Below are 16,414 nucleotides of genomic sequence, written 5' to 3' on the forward strand. Positions count from 1 at the left end.
TCTTTTCTTCCAGCATCCCTGGTACCAAAGCACAGTAGCTGTTCAAGCAGATACGGTTTGCGTGGCTTGGCTGCGTTGCGGCGCCCGTGCAGGTAAGTAGGGAGCTGAGCCCAAAGTTTTCCTTCACAGACTCTTGCAAATTCCCATCTTGAGAGGACCAAATCCGTGTTATTTCACGAGTTTGCCCCTCATTTCAAAGGATTTGGGCTTTTGTGGTCCATCCCCAGAGGGGAATGGCGCTTCTGGGATGCTCTCACCCCAACTGTTGGGAGCAGGATGAAACTCCACACACCCACATTCCTGCATCCTCTTAATTACAACCCGCACTTTCATTAGGACTTGCTGCCTAACCAGCTCGAAGGGAGCTGACAGGGAGGAGGGTTTAGTTCAAGCCCTGTTGCCTCTCCCCTCAGGGCACTTTTTAAATGCCTTTTCTCCCGGGTCGATGGCTGCGTGGTCGCTTGACCTGTGTGAGCAAAGCGATCCCGAACTGCCGAGTGGTAGGAGCTCAGAGCCAGGAATTCCTGGCCCCGACCCAGTAGAGTTTCAGAGGCAAGCTTTTAAATATATACAAAGACAAGCTCATAATTTCCACTCTACTAATGAGGCCACGGCGTTTTCATTGAAATGTGCCAATAGGCGCCGTGGTGGTATTTTAGCAGCCTTGTACTGTGAATCCAAATGTGATTTAACATGGCAGCCCCCGCAGAGCCGAGGAAAACCGGCTTCTCCCGCTGAATTTCAATGATGCTGCTCAGCAGCACCTCCCAAAAATCCCCTCCGTGGTGGGACCTCTCCTTGTGTTTCATCCCGACAAAGCTTTTCACTTCGGTGAAGGTGAGAATGGGTTGAAAGGGGATATTTAGGAAGGGAAAGTCTTAATTTAAAGCCTGGGTGTAACAGATGCGTGGCTGGCTGGTGCGAGGCGGCGATTTAATAACCAGGCTGGCCAGAAATATCATTAAATTGTAGTAAAAAAAACGGAACGTGAGGGCTCCAGACATCGTGTTCTCTCTTGACCTTTAAAAAGCCACTTGAAGCTGCCAGCCTGCTCGTTGCTAAGCCACCTCCTTAGTGCCACTCATATATTTTCCCTTCTAGTAGGCGATTCAGCACCCGGGAATTCATGGAGGTCCAGCAGTAAACTGTTACACAAAATTCCCACTGGTTGTTTTTAACTTTGTAGCCTTGAAGCATTCAGAAAATATTTAGCAGGTTTGGTTCAGTCAGTTGGAAGAAAAATGTAAATTTTAAGTAATTCACAAAAGGTGTTTGGTTTGGTTTGCTTTTTTTTTTTTTATTTAAACAAGTTGTGCGTCAGAGCAGAGCTGTAAATTGGGGTTTTGCTTATTTAGGGATCAGTTTATGAGGAACCCCTGTAAGAAGCAGCATCCCTGGGCAAAGGAGGGGTGTGGGCAGGTGGTGTTGAAAATTTACACCATCCATCACCACCTGGTTGCAGACCCTGGGGTATGGGTACCCCTGGATTTTAGAATCACAGAATCATAGAATGGTTTAGGTTGGAGTGGCCCTTCAAGGCCATCTCATTCCTCCACCCTGCCATGAGCAGGAACACTTTCCACTAGACCAGGTTGCTCCAACCTGGTCTTGAACATTTCCAGGGATAATGAATCCACAACCTCTCTAAACAACCTGTGCCAGTGCTTCACTAAGGAACCTTCATCTTCTGCACCCCATTAAGGTCAGGCCACAGTTCCTGGAGAATATGGAAAAAGGATGATATCCCATGGCATCACCCCTGGTGCTGAGGAGGAGATGCATTTGTTGGTTGGTGAATGTTTTTCTCCAAGCACCTCAATTGGTTGTGCAAGCCTGGCTGTGGAAAAGTTCCATTTTCCATTCCCAACTAAATTTTGAGGGGTTTTTCATCCTTGCAGTCACCCTTCTTGTGCCAGTCCCATAGAGGTGAAGCAGTTTTTGTCCTGTTTCCATACAACTGCCAGGAGGTCTTTTTGCTGCACTCTGTAAAGTGTTGCAAAACCATTCCAGTCTCTGTTAGCAAGGGAGAAGGAATGATTAAAAAAAAAATGCTCCCCTAAATCCCAGTACTTGAGTCAAAACCAGGAAAGGAGGGTGGACTGTCTGTGCAGCTCATTTTTTGGAAGTATTAGGAAAAATTGGAAACAGCAGTGATGTGGCATTGGTGTGAATTCCCAGCAGGCTGGAGTTTGGGATTGTCTGGTTTTCCCTGAAGCCTTTTTCAGGCTGTCAGGATTGTAAAATCCAAACCTGGCTGGATCAAAGGGGGGCTGGGGGAATGGCTGCTCCGTGGGATTTGTTTAGGGACTTTTTTCCCCAGTCTCCAGTCACCACCTTTTTCACTCTTCTCCATCCAACTACCTCTTCTTCTTAATTTTTACCTCAAATATAAATGGTGCAATTAAAAGGGTCCATGGAGTGCATTCCTGAGGACTGAAACCCAGGATCCAGGAGCAGACAGCAGCAGCATAAAGAGGAATTCTTCCCTCTCTGGCCTCATGCTGCTTTTCCACCACAAGGCTTTACAGCCATCTGGATCCCCTTTCAGATTATGCCCCCCCTTCACAAAAATCCATAACCTAGCAACCTTATTTAGTGTCAGCTAGATCATTCTGCCTTCCTGTTCCCAAATTGTGCTTGGCTCCTCCAGCTGCCTTTATAGGATGGCTGCTGGCAGCTGTGATCCCATCACGGGTTCAGGGTGCTCATCTCCAGCAGGGTTTTGTAGGATTATTGATCCCTGTGTGCTGCACTGATCATTATTTTTTTTCTTCATTTCAGCTTAGGAAATGGGGGAAAAAGGCTTTTAGGAAGTTGTTTAATCCATCTGCTTCTTAGTAATAGAGTGGAGAGAGCAAGTTGCTCTTTGGCTCCATGGAAAGTGATTGGTTCTGGTTCAGCCTGAAGATTACTTGATCAAAGTGGGATTTTTTATTTTTTTTCTTCCACTTGTGATATTTTGGGAGTCCCCATTGCTTCCCACAGCTCTGTGTCATCACCCAGGAATTTTCAAATTCTCTGGAGTGTTTAACACCAATTTCTCTGCTCTGACCCTTCAGCTGTGTAGGCTGAGTGTTTCTCATGGAGTTTCCAATTTGTGTTCCCCAAGGAACCTGTTCATTAAGGAACACTGTGAATGAGGAAAACCTACCACAAATGAAGGTGGGAGATTATTCCCACTTGCCTGTACTCTTATTGCTCTTTTTGGGCTAAAATGCACCCAGATTTAATAATGTTTGTCCCACCACCATCAGCCCATAAAGGGAAGTGATGGCTCCTGCCTCCTCTTTTCACCTCAGGAGTACAAAGAGGGCTGGGGGCAGGAGGAGGCAGCAGCACATCCTTTCCCACCACACTTTAGGGAGGAAGAGTGAGCTCACCAGGTCGTGACGTTGGAACTGCATGCCAGGAAAAGGGGGGGAAAAATAATTACAAATCCCCAAGGCCAAAGGGGAAAAATTCCTCAAGTGTTATTTCATCTCTGAGCAGTGAATGTAGCTGTCCTTGGGCAGCTCCTGTGAGCCTTTCTGATAGAGCTCTGCCAGCTCTGCTTCAAACCCTCCTGGGAAGTGATTCCCAACTCTTATCCCTGATGGGAGCTCAGGCAGGGCTCTCCTCCAAACTCTGCTTCCCCCTTCCTCCAGACTGTATTAAATTGTGCTATTGATTTTATTTTTTTTTTTCTATTTATTTTTGCCTGTTTTCCTGGAACTTGCAAAATCAGCCCTGAGCAAACCTCTGGTTTGCTTTTCCAACGGCGCCGGGAGAAAGAACTTGGCTTTACAGAGGGTGATGGGAGCTGCAGCTGACCCATTTCTGCACGTTTCTCTGCCAGTGGTAGCAAAAACATTTTCCCACTTAAAGGTTCTCTTCAGTTTTAAAGTTCTGGGATTTATTGTTTCTTCAACTGAATCAGAAGGACTTGCTGGAAATTGCAGCAGTACAGTTGTGCTGCCGGATGTTGCTTTCCTTAGACTTTCCTATTCTTTTTCCAATTGCTTTGTGGTGTTGTCACGTCACTTTCTGTGTCCCCTGCCCAGAGGCAGTGGAGAGGGTTAAGGTTTTGTGTTTGGTGTCAGCCAGCTGGGGAACACAGCCAGGAAATTTCCTGATTCCAGTTCAAAAAAAGCATCGGATCCGCTCTCAGGGAGGAGGGATCAAAGGTCCAAAGCCCTTTGTGCTTGGAGGTCAGTTTGGTTCCTTGGATGTCCAGGCACACAGCAAAAACCCACCAGCACCCCTGAGCCTGCAGGCAGCCAAAATGGGTGAAACAAATGGGTTTTTGTACTGTTTGACACCCAGAAGTTCTTTCTGTTGCTGTGATGGTGCTGCTTCACCCCAGCCAAGCTTTGGTGGATCATGGTACAACTCTGCCTGTGGTGTGAGGGACCTGTTGGGATGTTCCCTCTTCCCTGATCAATAACCCTGCCAAGCCTTGCACCATCCCTCACGCTCCTCCATTCCCTGCCAGGTTTGTGGAGTGAAGGATCTGGGCCAGGTCGGCTGCTCAGAGCTGGCACTGGATGTGGCATCCCCATGGTAGCACCGTAGCTCTTTGAAATTGCATCATGCCAAGAGGTTTTGTTCTCCCTCCATGCTCAATCCTGTTGTTCCTTGGTTTTGGACAGCAAAGGCCATCACTCCTGGCTGGAGCAGCACTGAGATTTCCCCCTGCTCCATGATCCAGCTGTGTGGCACCTCTGGGGCGATGGCAGTGCTGGTTTGGGGCTGGCTCTGCAGCTGCCTGTGATTTTCCCATCGCCACGCTGCAGATCCTGGCTCTGGACCAGCTCCAGAGACAGAGCTGGAGGAAATTCCTTCCAGCTGCCTGAGGTCAGGGCTTTGCTTTGCTTTTGGGGTCCACGAGGGGGATTTTTTGCCTGCAAGTTAAACGAGGGCATCTCTGGCTGCTGCCTCTTAACACCTGGAAGAATCTTTTTCTTTTAAATATTATCCTGTTAGTCATAGCCGTGAAATAACCTGCCTCTTGTAGAATCATTCCATGGAAGAATACCCTGCTTTGCAGCACAACTTGGGCTGTTTCAGAAAGGTCTTGTCAGCTGCTCCCAGTTTAACTTTCAACCAGTTAATAACGCTTTTGGTTAAACCTGTCTGAAACACGTTGCGAAACGCCTTTGAAACTCGAGACGCCGTTCACGCCCGCTTGAAACCTTTCCCATCGATAAAATATTCCAGCTTGGAGTTTGGCCACGGCTTAGCATTCACTTTTCCCTGAGATTCGTGATTTCAGGCCTGCCTGTGTCTGGCTCTGCTGGGTGTTTGAAGCTTCTGGAATGGGTTGGCTTTGCCAGCCTGGCCAGTGGGATGCCCAGACCACCAGCTCCATCCAGTTAATGGCTGAGGAGATTCAGGCTGAGTTTGCTTTGAACCCCTGTGGAGAAAGTTGTTTGTCTTGAAAACATAAAGCAAATCCCTCTAAAAACAGGAGTTTATTTACAACAGCAGAGGCAGAAGCCACTGCTCCACCCAGCATGTGGGCTGTATTTAGGTGTGAGGATGCACAGCACATGCATGGCCCCTTTATGCACTGATGTTATAAATAAATAATAATAAATTTTTTTTGAAAAAGGACAAGCAGCTCCTTTTAATAAGTAAAACCCCAAGAAGGAGCACACAGTTCCAATCCATGTGCCAAAGCAGCAGGAAAGCAAAAATCTGCAGCTTTCAGCCCATGGCATTACTTAAAGTGGCATCCCTGGTGTCGCCTCCTGGCTTCAGGGAGCACAGCTCTGCCTCGCTCCCCTCCTCCTCCCTGCCTCAGTTTCTCTACCTGTGAGCCGACAATTGCATGCTTTATTAATCCCTGAGAGATCTCCTGAGGAACGTTCTGGGTACAAGGTTGGCCCCACGCATTAAGGGCTTGCTGTGGCTCTGATGGGGATTAATTTGGGACGTGGCTTGGTGAGGTTTACCTTTCACAGCCCAAGTGTAATCAAAGCCCTGCCACGCTGGAGCTCGCTGACCTGTGACACTCCCTTCCTTGGCTGCTCGATGGGCCATTAACCAGCACTTTGGCTTTTAATTAAAGCTGGGGTTTGTCCTCCTTGGAGAAATGTGGATGTGCTTGGCCCCACGTTGCTGAGTCATTGGAGGGTGTAAGGAAGGAGATGTGGAGCTCAGGTTGTTCTGCCATTTGTGCCTCTCTGCATCCCAGGACAAGGAACCATTGTTCTTTGCTATTTTTCACAAAATCATGGAATTACAGAATCATGGAGTGATTGGTGTTGGAGGGACCTTAAAGCTCATCTCATTCCACCCCCTGCCATGAGCAGGGACACCTTGCACTATCCCAGGTTGCTCCAAGCCTCATCCAAGCTGGTCTTGAACACTGCCAGGGATCCAGGGGCAGCCACAGCTTCTCTGGACAACCTGTGCCAGTGCCTCCTTTTCTATGTGCAGCCTGTGTCCCCCATCCCAGGGATTTCAGGGGCTTACTGGAGGCCATGGATGCCCCACAAGCATCATCTCCCTGCTCTGAGATGCCTTGACCATGGAGAGAGCAACAGGGAGGCTTTTGTTCTGCACCAGAAACTTTTCATCCTTCTTTATGGCTCCTTTTTTATTTCTTTTGGCTGTGCCCTTGCAAATCTGAAGCAGCTTAAAATACACCCCCCCCCCCCCTCCCCCCCTTAAAAAAAAAAAAAAAAAAAACAACAACCCCAAAGCTTGGCTGCTTGAAATCATCAGATTTCACTGGAGTCCTTTAAAGTTAACAGTTTCCTGGATCCTGGGCAGACTAACTGATTTTCCCCCTTTAACCTCCGTGTTTTTTGCTGTAACGTTTCTCAGCTGTTGCAGCAGGAGGGCGGGAGGATCAGGGCAGCTCCAATGTGGAGAAGGTTATTTCACATACAGGGGTTGGATGAATCTGGTGTGGGATTCCCTGGTTTTGCACCACAGGGGACAGAAGGGTTGTCCCCAGGAGGCTGAGCCCCCACGACATGGCTGGCAGGTAGGTCATGGCTGCATTCCTGACATTCTTTTGGGGCAAAATATTAGGGAAATGGTTCCATTGGAGGGGATATTGGGGTGCTGGGGGTTGGTCTGAGCTCTGTTTCTGCTGACTGTTTATTTGCTGAGGGCTGTGATGGTTCCTAGCTGTGCTCAAGGATGTGGGGACTGCTGCAAGAGCAGCACAGCTCAGGTGCACACGAGCAAGAGGAATTTTTCTGGCTTGATGGGATTTGCTGCCTCAAATGCAGCCTTGGATGTTCCTTACCCACAGAATCTCTTAGTGGGATTGCTGAGAAGAGCATCACAAGTTAAAAGAGTTGGAAAGAAAAGCTACAGTCCAGTGCTGGTTGGTTTTGTTGCCTGTCCTCCAAGAGTTGTTTCTCCTTCCTTGCAAAATTTCACCTGGAGCTTTCCCAGACTGAGAGCATTTCTCTGGGGTGGCTGAGGAGCTGGAGGCAGCCAGCCTTGGCCAAAGGCAGTGATTATCAGCCCGAGGGTGAGGTGGGGCAGTGTCCTCCAGCTGAAACATCCTCATGCCCCAAGTGTGACCGAGGGGAGCCCCTGACCCATCCCAAATCCCTCTGACCCACAGGACTGAAACCCAAACCCAGCCCCACGACTCTGAGCTGCGCATTAACTCTGCCAGAGCTGGGAACAAAGGTTTGGGGGCTGGATTGGGCTTTTTAAAATTGATTTGCAAAGCAAACCAGCTCAGCTGAGCGGAACAGGCGTCGGTGGAGGAGCGTGAGCTGCCTCCTGGGTGGTTGCTGGGCTATAAAATCCCATCCCCACCAGCGCTGGCAGGGGGATGTGCCGGCTCCCCGAGCTCTCGGAGCGTTTCCACGTTGGCCAGGAGAGGTTCTGAACATGCGTGGTGTTGGTCTCTGGAGGCTTTAATCAAATCCAGACTTTACCAGAAATCGACTCGAAACTTCCAGCAAGCTGAGGAAACTGAAAGCAGCCGGAGCAGGGAGGCTCCCGGGCGGGTGTTTGGGGCTGGCAGGGATGTTGCCTTCAGCAAGGGGACAGTCCCCGTGAGGCAGCCGGGATGAGAGGTGAGTCTGCTCCCTGTGGGAAGTCAGAGGAAAGCTCACAGGGTTTGGGAAAAAAAGGCTTTTCCTCAAGGGGGAAAGGAGATTTGGGAGTGAGGGTGCTGCTTGAGGGGACTCTCAGAGGACACTTGGATTTTGGAGCATCGCTCCCTGGCGTGTGTGGGTTCAGATCCTGCGGTTTCCCCGCCGTCTTCCCGCCCTGTGCAAAATGAGGAGCTGTGCAATTACTGCGCCGTGGAAAACTCCCTGCTCCAGGGGAGGGTTTTGTTATCCCTTGGTGATTTTATTTGGGAAACAGGGCTCAGACTGCAGGTACTTTCCTTGCTTGTAAAACTTCATCACATGTTGCTCTCCCGTGGGCAGGAGGGAAAACAAGGTGTATTTTTAACTTCCTTTTCTGAGCTAGGGGCAGGGGAACTTTGTGCCTGGTTGTGATCATCTGAGGGCAAATGGTTCAGAGAATGATAGGAAGATAAGAGATAATAAATAAGAGCAATTAAAATCCTGGGGGACAGGATTTGCTGAAATCGTTATCCCAGACAGCTGCTCGGGGTTTCATTGGGGCTCTCCAAGGGGAGGGAGGTTTTGGTCATGGGTCCCAGACGTGGGACATGACAGCCAAAATTGCTGCCTCTTCCTCTTGGCCGCCTCTCGCTGGTGCCTCGGGGCTTTCCTGGGGGGAAGGAGCCTGGGGCTGTGCTGAGGAATAAAGCTGAAAGCTGCAGAAGTGCTCTTAAACCACCAAACCTGTGTCTCAGATGGGAAAACAAACAAAGCCTCCTTTACAGAGTCCGTAGTTTCCCCATAATTCCTCTCAGCAGCGCTGCTGTGTGTCATGGGAATGTCCTTGTCCTCTTCCTTTTCATCTTTGATAATCTTGGTGGAAGATTTCTATGGAATGAGGAGTCAGTCTTAGAAACCACTGGAGGGGAAGGGAAGGCAAACTTGCTCCAAGGCTTCCTGGCTGCTTTCAGTATTTTTACCAAGTTACTGCAGGGTTTGAGGGATGCTGGCTGCAGCTGGGGCTGCTTGGATGCAATTCCCACCCTCCATCTCATCCAATGGTTAACTTGGAAGGATGATGTGTGAAAGGAAAAGAGCTGGAGGAGAAACTCACAGTGGGAGAAGGAAAATCCCAGCCCCAGCTGATCCTGCCCTGCTTTGTTTTCAGGGTTACCAAGATGGGAACTTGGTTTTGGGCAAGGAGGAGGGGGATGATTGAGAAGTCATCTCCAACCCCCTCCAATTCCATTCAAGGGGACCACTGGTCTGCAAAGTGCATCCCTAAGGAATGTCACATCCCTGTGTTTTCTCCCTGTCTCCACAGCCTACCCATGAGCTCAGACTTCCAGCATTACAGTTTCAGGATGCCGAACATTGGGTTCCAGAACCTTCCTCTCAACATATACATCGTGGTTTTCGGCACAGCCATCTTCGTCTTCATCCTCAGCTTGCTCTTCTGCTGCTACTTGATCAGGTAAGGAAATATTGTAAGGGAATGTTCCCCAAGAGCTTCCCTGCTTCCAGGCCCAGCACTGATCCCTCCATCCCAAAAAGAGGATGGCAGCACCTTATTTCCTTGGCAGCACCAATTTCCTTGGCACATCTTATGTCAACCTGATGTCCCACAAAGTAATCACATTATCCACTTAAAACCAGGAGATACACATTTGCTACTAAAGGTCTGGAATTGTTGTCAGCTTGTCAGAAAACCTGGAAAGGGATGTTTCATGGTCCCTGCTTTCTGCTTAATGTTTCAACACATTTCCCTCTGTAATGAGTAACTCGTGTCCTGCGTGCCTAAGGAATGTTTAATACCTGCTCCGTTGCTTATTGAACACAAATTGCTCCTTCAACGGCACAGTTTGGAGATTAATGATGCAGAGTTGATGTGCTAATCTGAGCAATGGGGGAGCAGGATGGCAGGGTGAAAGGTTGTTCCTGTTTGGGGCTTGTTTTAATTATTTTATGGGCCATTGGGGAGATTGTTGCGCTGCTAACTGAGAGGAGAAACTCTTCCTGACGGAGGGAAAATGAGGCAAGTGGGGAAAAACCACAGTGCCTGAGAATTGAGGTGGTGATGGAGATGAGTTGTGCTGATAACCCAAGATGGGAGGAAGCTGTGCTTCAGTCTGTGTCTGGGAACAGAGGGCATCATTCTGCCAGCAATGGTACCCAAAATTCTGCATTCTCAGAGCTCTCCTCTCCAGCTTTTCCATCTCCTCTCCTTCCCCTCTGTCTTTCCAGCTGGCCCCAGCTCCCTGCAAGCTGTGCATCCATCACATCCCTTCCCTGTGTTCCTCACACCACAGCAGCCTCTCCTCACACCACAGCAGCCAGTCCCACCAGGTTATCTATCCAGAGGGTGTTGAAAATATTTTATCGTGCTCTTGCACACCAAGGAAACGAGATTTCAATGTCAACCTTCTAAATACTTGATAATTCCCACCCATTTTCAGTTCTGTATGAAGCAAAACCTCATCAAACATTCAGAGGAGCCCAAACCCAGGTTTACCAAGTGCTGATTTAGGCTACTTGGGCATCATATCTTAATTTTTTTTTCCCCATAATTATGAAAATTGTGTTTTGAATGTGTATGAAAATAGAGCAGATGTGTTCAGAGGGCTCAAGGACTTGTTTTGCTCAGGTGGAGCTCGAGTCTATACGGCTCACTTAGAAAATTGCAGAGGTGTTTGCACTTTGAGAGTATTTTCCTGGGCACTCGCTGGCTGTGTTATGCCCCAAAGAAGGCATAACAAGGAGTAATGTCTGGAAGGTCAAGCCAGAAAATCTTTAAATTTAGAAGCTGGAGGCGTGTTGTAAGAGAGAGAGGGTGAGTAACCGGTGAGAGAAGCCAGCAAGGAAGTGGCAAGTCCTCAGTCTCCTCACGCCTTTAAATCAAGACCAAGGACCTTTCTGGACCAGACATTTTGGCTCCTGTTCCTGAGGTGCTATTTAGCAACCCATGATAGATGTGGACTTGGATTAGGTCATCCAGTGATCCCTTTATAGCCCAAAACCCTAGAGAGACTCTACAAATGGCTCTTCAGCCCTCCTCCCTCAGCTCTTTTATTGGCAGAACAGAACCAAAACAGGATCCTCCAGCCCCCACTGGGGAGGGCTTTGCTGTGCTGTGGGTTTTAGTTGTGCCAGTGTCCCAGGAGCATCCACCTCCACGGAAGCTGCTCTGTAATCTCAGCTCATCTGGGATATAAAACTCTGAATTTTGGAAGCATTGTAGGTGGACAACAGGATGAGGACCACCCACCTGCAAGGGCAGAGAGACCGACAGAAGGACAGGGTGGTCCCTTCCAGAGCTCTGCTTCCATCTGTGGGGGTTCTTTGCAGGTAACAGCAGCTCCTGGCTTTCCCATAGGTGCAGCATCAGCACAGCCCTTCCTCTCCCTCTTTTCCCATGACTCCACATCTCCAAATATTTGGCAAACATCACCCTCAGGCTCTGGTTCTCATTTCCTGCTCTGGATCAGAGCAGCCCCTGCAGTTCTCCCCACATCCCCAGCTGAGGAGGCATCCAGAGTGTGGAAGAGCCAATATCAGGTGTATTCACCCCAAATCACCGAGTTGATGGCATTAAATAAAAGATGTGCTGGGGAAGGAGAGGACATGGGCTGTGCTTTGCAGCTGTGTCAATACAGACTGTGCTGCCTGCTCCAAGGGAAGGAAAAGTGACATTTTTAATTGGATTGGCTCAAAACAGGAGTCCAGTTTCACAACAAAAATCATTATTGCCTGTGTATTGTTCAGGTGAACCTCGAGCTTTTCTGGTGCTGCAAACCACTCAGGTCAGAGCTCAGGTCCCTCCTGGCTGCTGCCTTTGCTCAGTAAAATTACAGATAAAAAAGGAAGAACAAGGAAATGAGATTTTGCAGGCAGCTGGTTTTGTCTGATCTCTGGTGAATTAATGAAAGTGATAAACTCATGTTGCCTTTGGTCCCATAAAACCCAGTCCAGAAGGATGCTGAGCTGAGCAGTGCCACCCCCACTGTGGGTCCATTCTGCAGCATCCTCTCTCTGTGCTTTGCTGTGGATCGTGCAGGGCTCATCCCTGCCCAGCCTGGAGCAGCTCTGGGAGGCTCAGGGTACACAGCACCTAAAAAGTCTTTTTTTTATAGGATTGTTTCTTTCTGCATTCAGACCTGCCAGGATGCAACACAGTGGTTGAGTTTTGTGTTCAGAGAAAGGAACAGAGCTGGGGAAGGGTCTGGAGCCCCAGGAGCAGCTGAGGGAGCTGGAAAGGGGCTCAGCCTGGAGCAAAGGAGGCTCAGGGGGGACCTTGTGGCTCTGCACAGCTCCTGACAGGAGGGGACAGCCGGGGGGAACGGGCTCTGCTCCCAGGGAACAGGGACAGGAGGAGAGGGAATGGCCTCAAGTTGTGCCAGGGAAGAATTAATTTGGATATTGGGAAAATTTCTTCACCCAAATGATGGTCAGGCATTGGCACAGCTGCCTGGGGCACTGTTTGAGTCCCCATTCCTGGAGGGATTTAAAAGCCATGTGGATGTGGCACTTGGGGACATGCATTAGTGGTGGCCTTGGCAGTGCTGGGGGACTGGGTGATCTTAGAGAGCTTTTCCAACCCAAACAAATCTGTGATTCCATGAAGAGCCCAAGGAGCCTGGCTGAGCTGGGGACAGAACACAGTGATGGGATAAAAAGCCTGTGCCCAGGGCCTTTCTCCTTCTCCTTTAAAGCGTCTAATATGGAAATCTCAGAAGTAAACCTGCAAAAAATATTCCTCTGCATTTTATCCCCGTAGTTGTTCACGTGCTGTAGGTGATTCAGTCAACCAGAGAAGCAGGGAGCTCCCACTCCTGCAGCAGAGATCCCAGAGCCCAGGAGAGGCAGTTGTTCCTTCAGGGAACAGGGTGACAGCACACAGGATCAGCAGCCAGGCACTGTGTGGTCCCTCATCTCGGGCAGACATCTGCCAGGAATTCCTGGGGAGTCACAGCACTTGACACGAGATGGATGGAGGGAATAACCCTTGCCAGGATCCGGGGTCTCCTCACACAGCTGCTCCAGGCCCCATCTGGCCCAGGATCCTGGCTCAGGGAGCAAGGAGGAGCAGGCTGAGCTCGCGCGCTTCAGCACCAGATGTGCTCATGCTGCTCCCCAGAACCTCCAGGGAGGAGTTTGGATTTTTTTTTTTTGGGAAAATCTCCCTGTCCAGCTCAGCACCAACCCAGGGCATTGCAGATCCCTGCTTCCTGGCACATCCACAGCCAGGTGGTCACTTCTTCCCCATCACTGGTCTGTGGAAAGCCAGGGCACTGAGGGAATATTTCTCTGTCTGCTCTGGGGTGCCCTGACCCCCAGGGCAGCACTGACTTTGACCCTCACTCATGGAGAAAGTTTCCCAGAATTCAAGATAGACTGGAATCCACGAATGTGTGAAATAGATTATAGAGAGCAGTGTAGGTGCATCACTTGGTGAGAAATTGAGGTTTTGGGATTTTTAGTATGTTGTGGATGGCAGCGAGATGGAAGGCACAGGGTGTCATCCTGGGTTTCTTCTTCATGGTTCTTCTTCCTTCTTCTCCATGGGTTTGGGTGGCATTCTGTAATTGGGCAGAAAAGTGCTCATTGCAGCTCTTTGGGATCAGTTATTGGGTTAAAAGGGAAATAATCTAGGTGTCAGTTCTTAATTGGATAGTTTAGTCTTAAAAGATCTTGTAACAAGAGATTGTTGGCCATTTTGTGCCTTCTAATGAAAAGCTGCTGAACAGTAGTGAGACTGTTTTACTGATAAGAAATAATCAACACTGTCTCAAGTGCCTTCAAACCAGACCCAGAAAAACCAACAACTGGTACCCCCAGCACTGCTCCAAGGTGCTCCAGTGGCTTTGGCTCATGGGGGCCAAACCCTTGGTGGCCACTCAGTGCTCCATACAGAGGGAAGCTGCTTCCCATTCCAGGCCAGTTTTCCCTTCCTGTGTCTCCAGCCTGGCTCGTCCCCATCTGTGTTTCATAAGCGCCGGATCCCTGCGGCTCGGGCCGGTTTCATCCTGTTCCCTCCATTGTTCCTGCATCTTCTGCTCATGTTTCTGCTCAGGGTCACTGCCAGAGGGATGAGACCCCAGTCTCCTCCTCCTCCTCTTCCTCCTCCTCCTCCTCCTCCTCCCTGCCTGCTGCAGTGTTTTCCATAGTTCCGCAGGCGGGTTCCTGCCAGGCAGCAATGCTGGATGGCTCCCTGTGAAATTTGGCACTCAGGAGCTTTGTGCATCTCTCCCTGCAGCATTAAAGTGCATTTTTACCCATCTCTCACCTTCTAATGCCCACAACATTTTGGGGGAAGGTGTCAGACATAAGGAAATTTTTTTCCATCCCATTTTTAGAACTTCCCCCACTGCAGCGTGGCAGGGTTGGAAAATCCCCAGAAGCTCAGGTTGAAGCAGCCAGGGATTTCAGACAGCCCTCAAAAATATTTTTGCAGAATAGAAATTCCAGGCAAGGGGGTTTCCCATCTAAAATCACTTGGGGCTGGTTGGGGAAAATATTCCTGTGGCTCTCCAAGCCCTGCAGCCACACATTGACTCTGTATTGAAAGTCCTTGGCCAACTCTTCAGCCCTGGGGACTTCCCTCCTGAGTTTTCCAAGCACTTTATTAAATGCCATGTCTGGTAATGAGAGGCAATATTGGTTATTTTAATTTTAAGTGTATTTATTTTAGGAGCATAATGGGTTTCTCCAGCCAGCAGATGCCTGTGGAGTGCTCTGCTGGCTCTGACTCTGGAGAGGGGAGGCTGGGGAGGGAAGGGATGGAGCCAGCACTTAAAATTCCTGCTAGACTTGCCACTGCAGCAGGTGTTCTTGGAACAGGCCCATCCCATTCATCTCCATCCCTCACTTTGCTCCAGGAGTGGATGTGGTTTGATTGGTCTTAGAATTGAGGATAAAGCTGAGTTTGAGGAACCCAGTGCAACATGATGGAGGCTTTGGTGGAAAACCTCTGGGCAGGGTTTCCTTCCCTGTCCCTGCTGGAGTGGGAGCAGGGCTTTCCTCAGCTCTGAACCCCCATGCCTTGAAAAATGGTGCTGCATTCAGTGTTGGAGCTGTTGCCAGCAGAAGGGTTGGAAACTGAGGGATTCATGGCACACTGTGATTTCCTCACCCACTTTTTCTGGTCTTAACTATGTGGTTGATGTGTGCTTGGAAGATCAGGGAGGTCAGAGGAGGGATAAGGCAGGAGTTGTGTGCTTTGGGATGGAGACATTGCCCTGCCAGCGACAGGGAAAGCTGGATGTTGCCTAAACGTGTCATTTCCTGTGGCCATTCTCATTTCTGAAATAAAAAAATGTAAAATGTAACATGTTAAAGCTGGAAAGGAGGGAAGTGGAATGTTTGAGGTATTACAATAATCCTGATTTTTTTGCCTGACCTCACGTTTCTCCCTGGTTTCATTGCAGGCTCAGGCATCAGGCACACAAAGAGCTTTATGCCTACAAACAGGTGAGATGATCCTCTAACTTTTTTTTATCTTTCCCTTCTCCCTAGTGCCAAATCCATCCATTTTCCTCTCCTTGGGAGGTTTCTGGCCCTGTCCCTGCTGATTTTATTGTCCCCTACCAGCTGGGCCCCCCAGGACCATCCCTCACCTGCTCATCCCTGAGTCTCCCAGTTTTCCACTGAGGTCCTGAGCAGTGGGAACATCTCCAGCTCTGGAGCACCCCAACCTCTCCAGCCTGACCCACTGCACAGCAGTGATGCCATCACTCCCCTAGTCACCAAACTTAGATTTTGTGGAATCTGGATTTGCTCCCAGGGTTGGATCTGGCTCTGTTCTGACCCCAGCTCTTTGCCTTGCAGGTCATACTCAAGGAGAAGGTGAAGGAGCTGAACCTCCATGAGGTGAGCACATCCTGGGGCAGCAAAAGCTTCCTCTCCCTCCTCTTCCTCACCCTGGGGAAGGGGGCAAACCCTCAAATTCAGCTCCCCTGGGAGCAGAGCATGCAGCCAGCTGGGCTTTGGAAATGGGGAAAGATCCTTTGCAAAAGTCTGGATGAAACCCTCTCCCTTCTCCTGGCTCCCCTTGGCTTTTCCTGCATCTTTATTGTTATTTATTGTGTTCTTCTTATCACAGAGATAAGAAGCTGTGGATAAGGGGAGGCCAAGGCAGTCTGGGCCATGTATAAACAGTGTCCCTGAGCAGGGACGTCCCCTCTGGGGTGTGACAATGCCCAGCACAGCCCTGGGCAGGGAAATCAGGATAAACACGCTCCCCCAGCTCCTGCAAGAGGCAGGTCCCTCCTCCCTCCCCGCCCCCCGAGGGCTCAAACACCTTCCTTTATCTCCATGGCCTTCCAGGCTTTTTGGGGCTGAGCGTTTCTATTCACAGCTCATTTTTCCTGATGAATTTGAGCAGGAAT

At 49.6% G+C, this 16,414-nt stretch overlaps 1 protein-coding gene across 1 annotated transcript in view; it reads left to right on the plus strand.

Moving 5' to 3' along the window:
• Nucleotides 1-6,750: 6,750 nt before the first annotated feature.
• The window catches only part of RNF24 (ring finger protein 24), a gene marked incomplete at its 3' end in the record, with an annotated part of 12,911 nt that continues 3,247 nt past the window's right edge, over nucleotides 6,751-16,414 (plus strand). The window contains exons 1-4 of the mRNA XM_031062583.1: nucleotides 6,751-6,973; nucleotides 9,355-9,504; nucleotides 15,455-15,497; nucleotides 15,855-15,896. Of these exons, the coding sequence (XP_030918443.1) occupies nucleotides 6,963-6,973; nucleotides 9,355-9,504; nucleotides 15,455-15,497; nucleotides 15,855-15,896 (246 nt within the window). The remainder of the gene's footprint in view (nucleotides 6,974-9,354; nucleotides 9,505-15,454; nucleotides 15,498-15,854; nucleotides 15,897-16,414) is intronic.

This window comes from Geospiza fortis, unplaced genomic scaffold, assembly GCF_000277835.1.
Source record: "Geospiza fortis unplaced genomic scaffold, GeoFor_1.0 scaffold180, whole genome shotgun sequence".
Lineage (NCBI taxonomy): Eukaryota > Metazoa > Chordata > Aves > Passeriformes > Thraupidae > Geospiza > Geospiza fortis.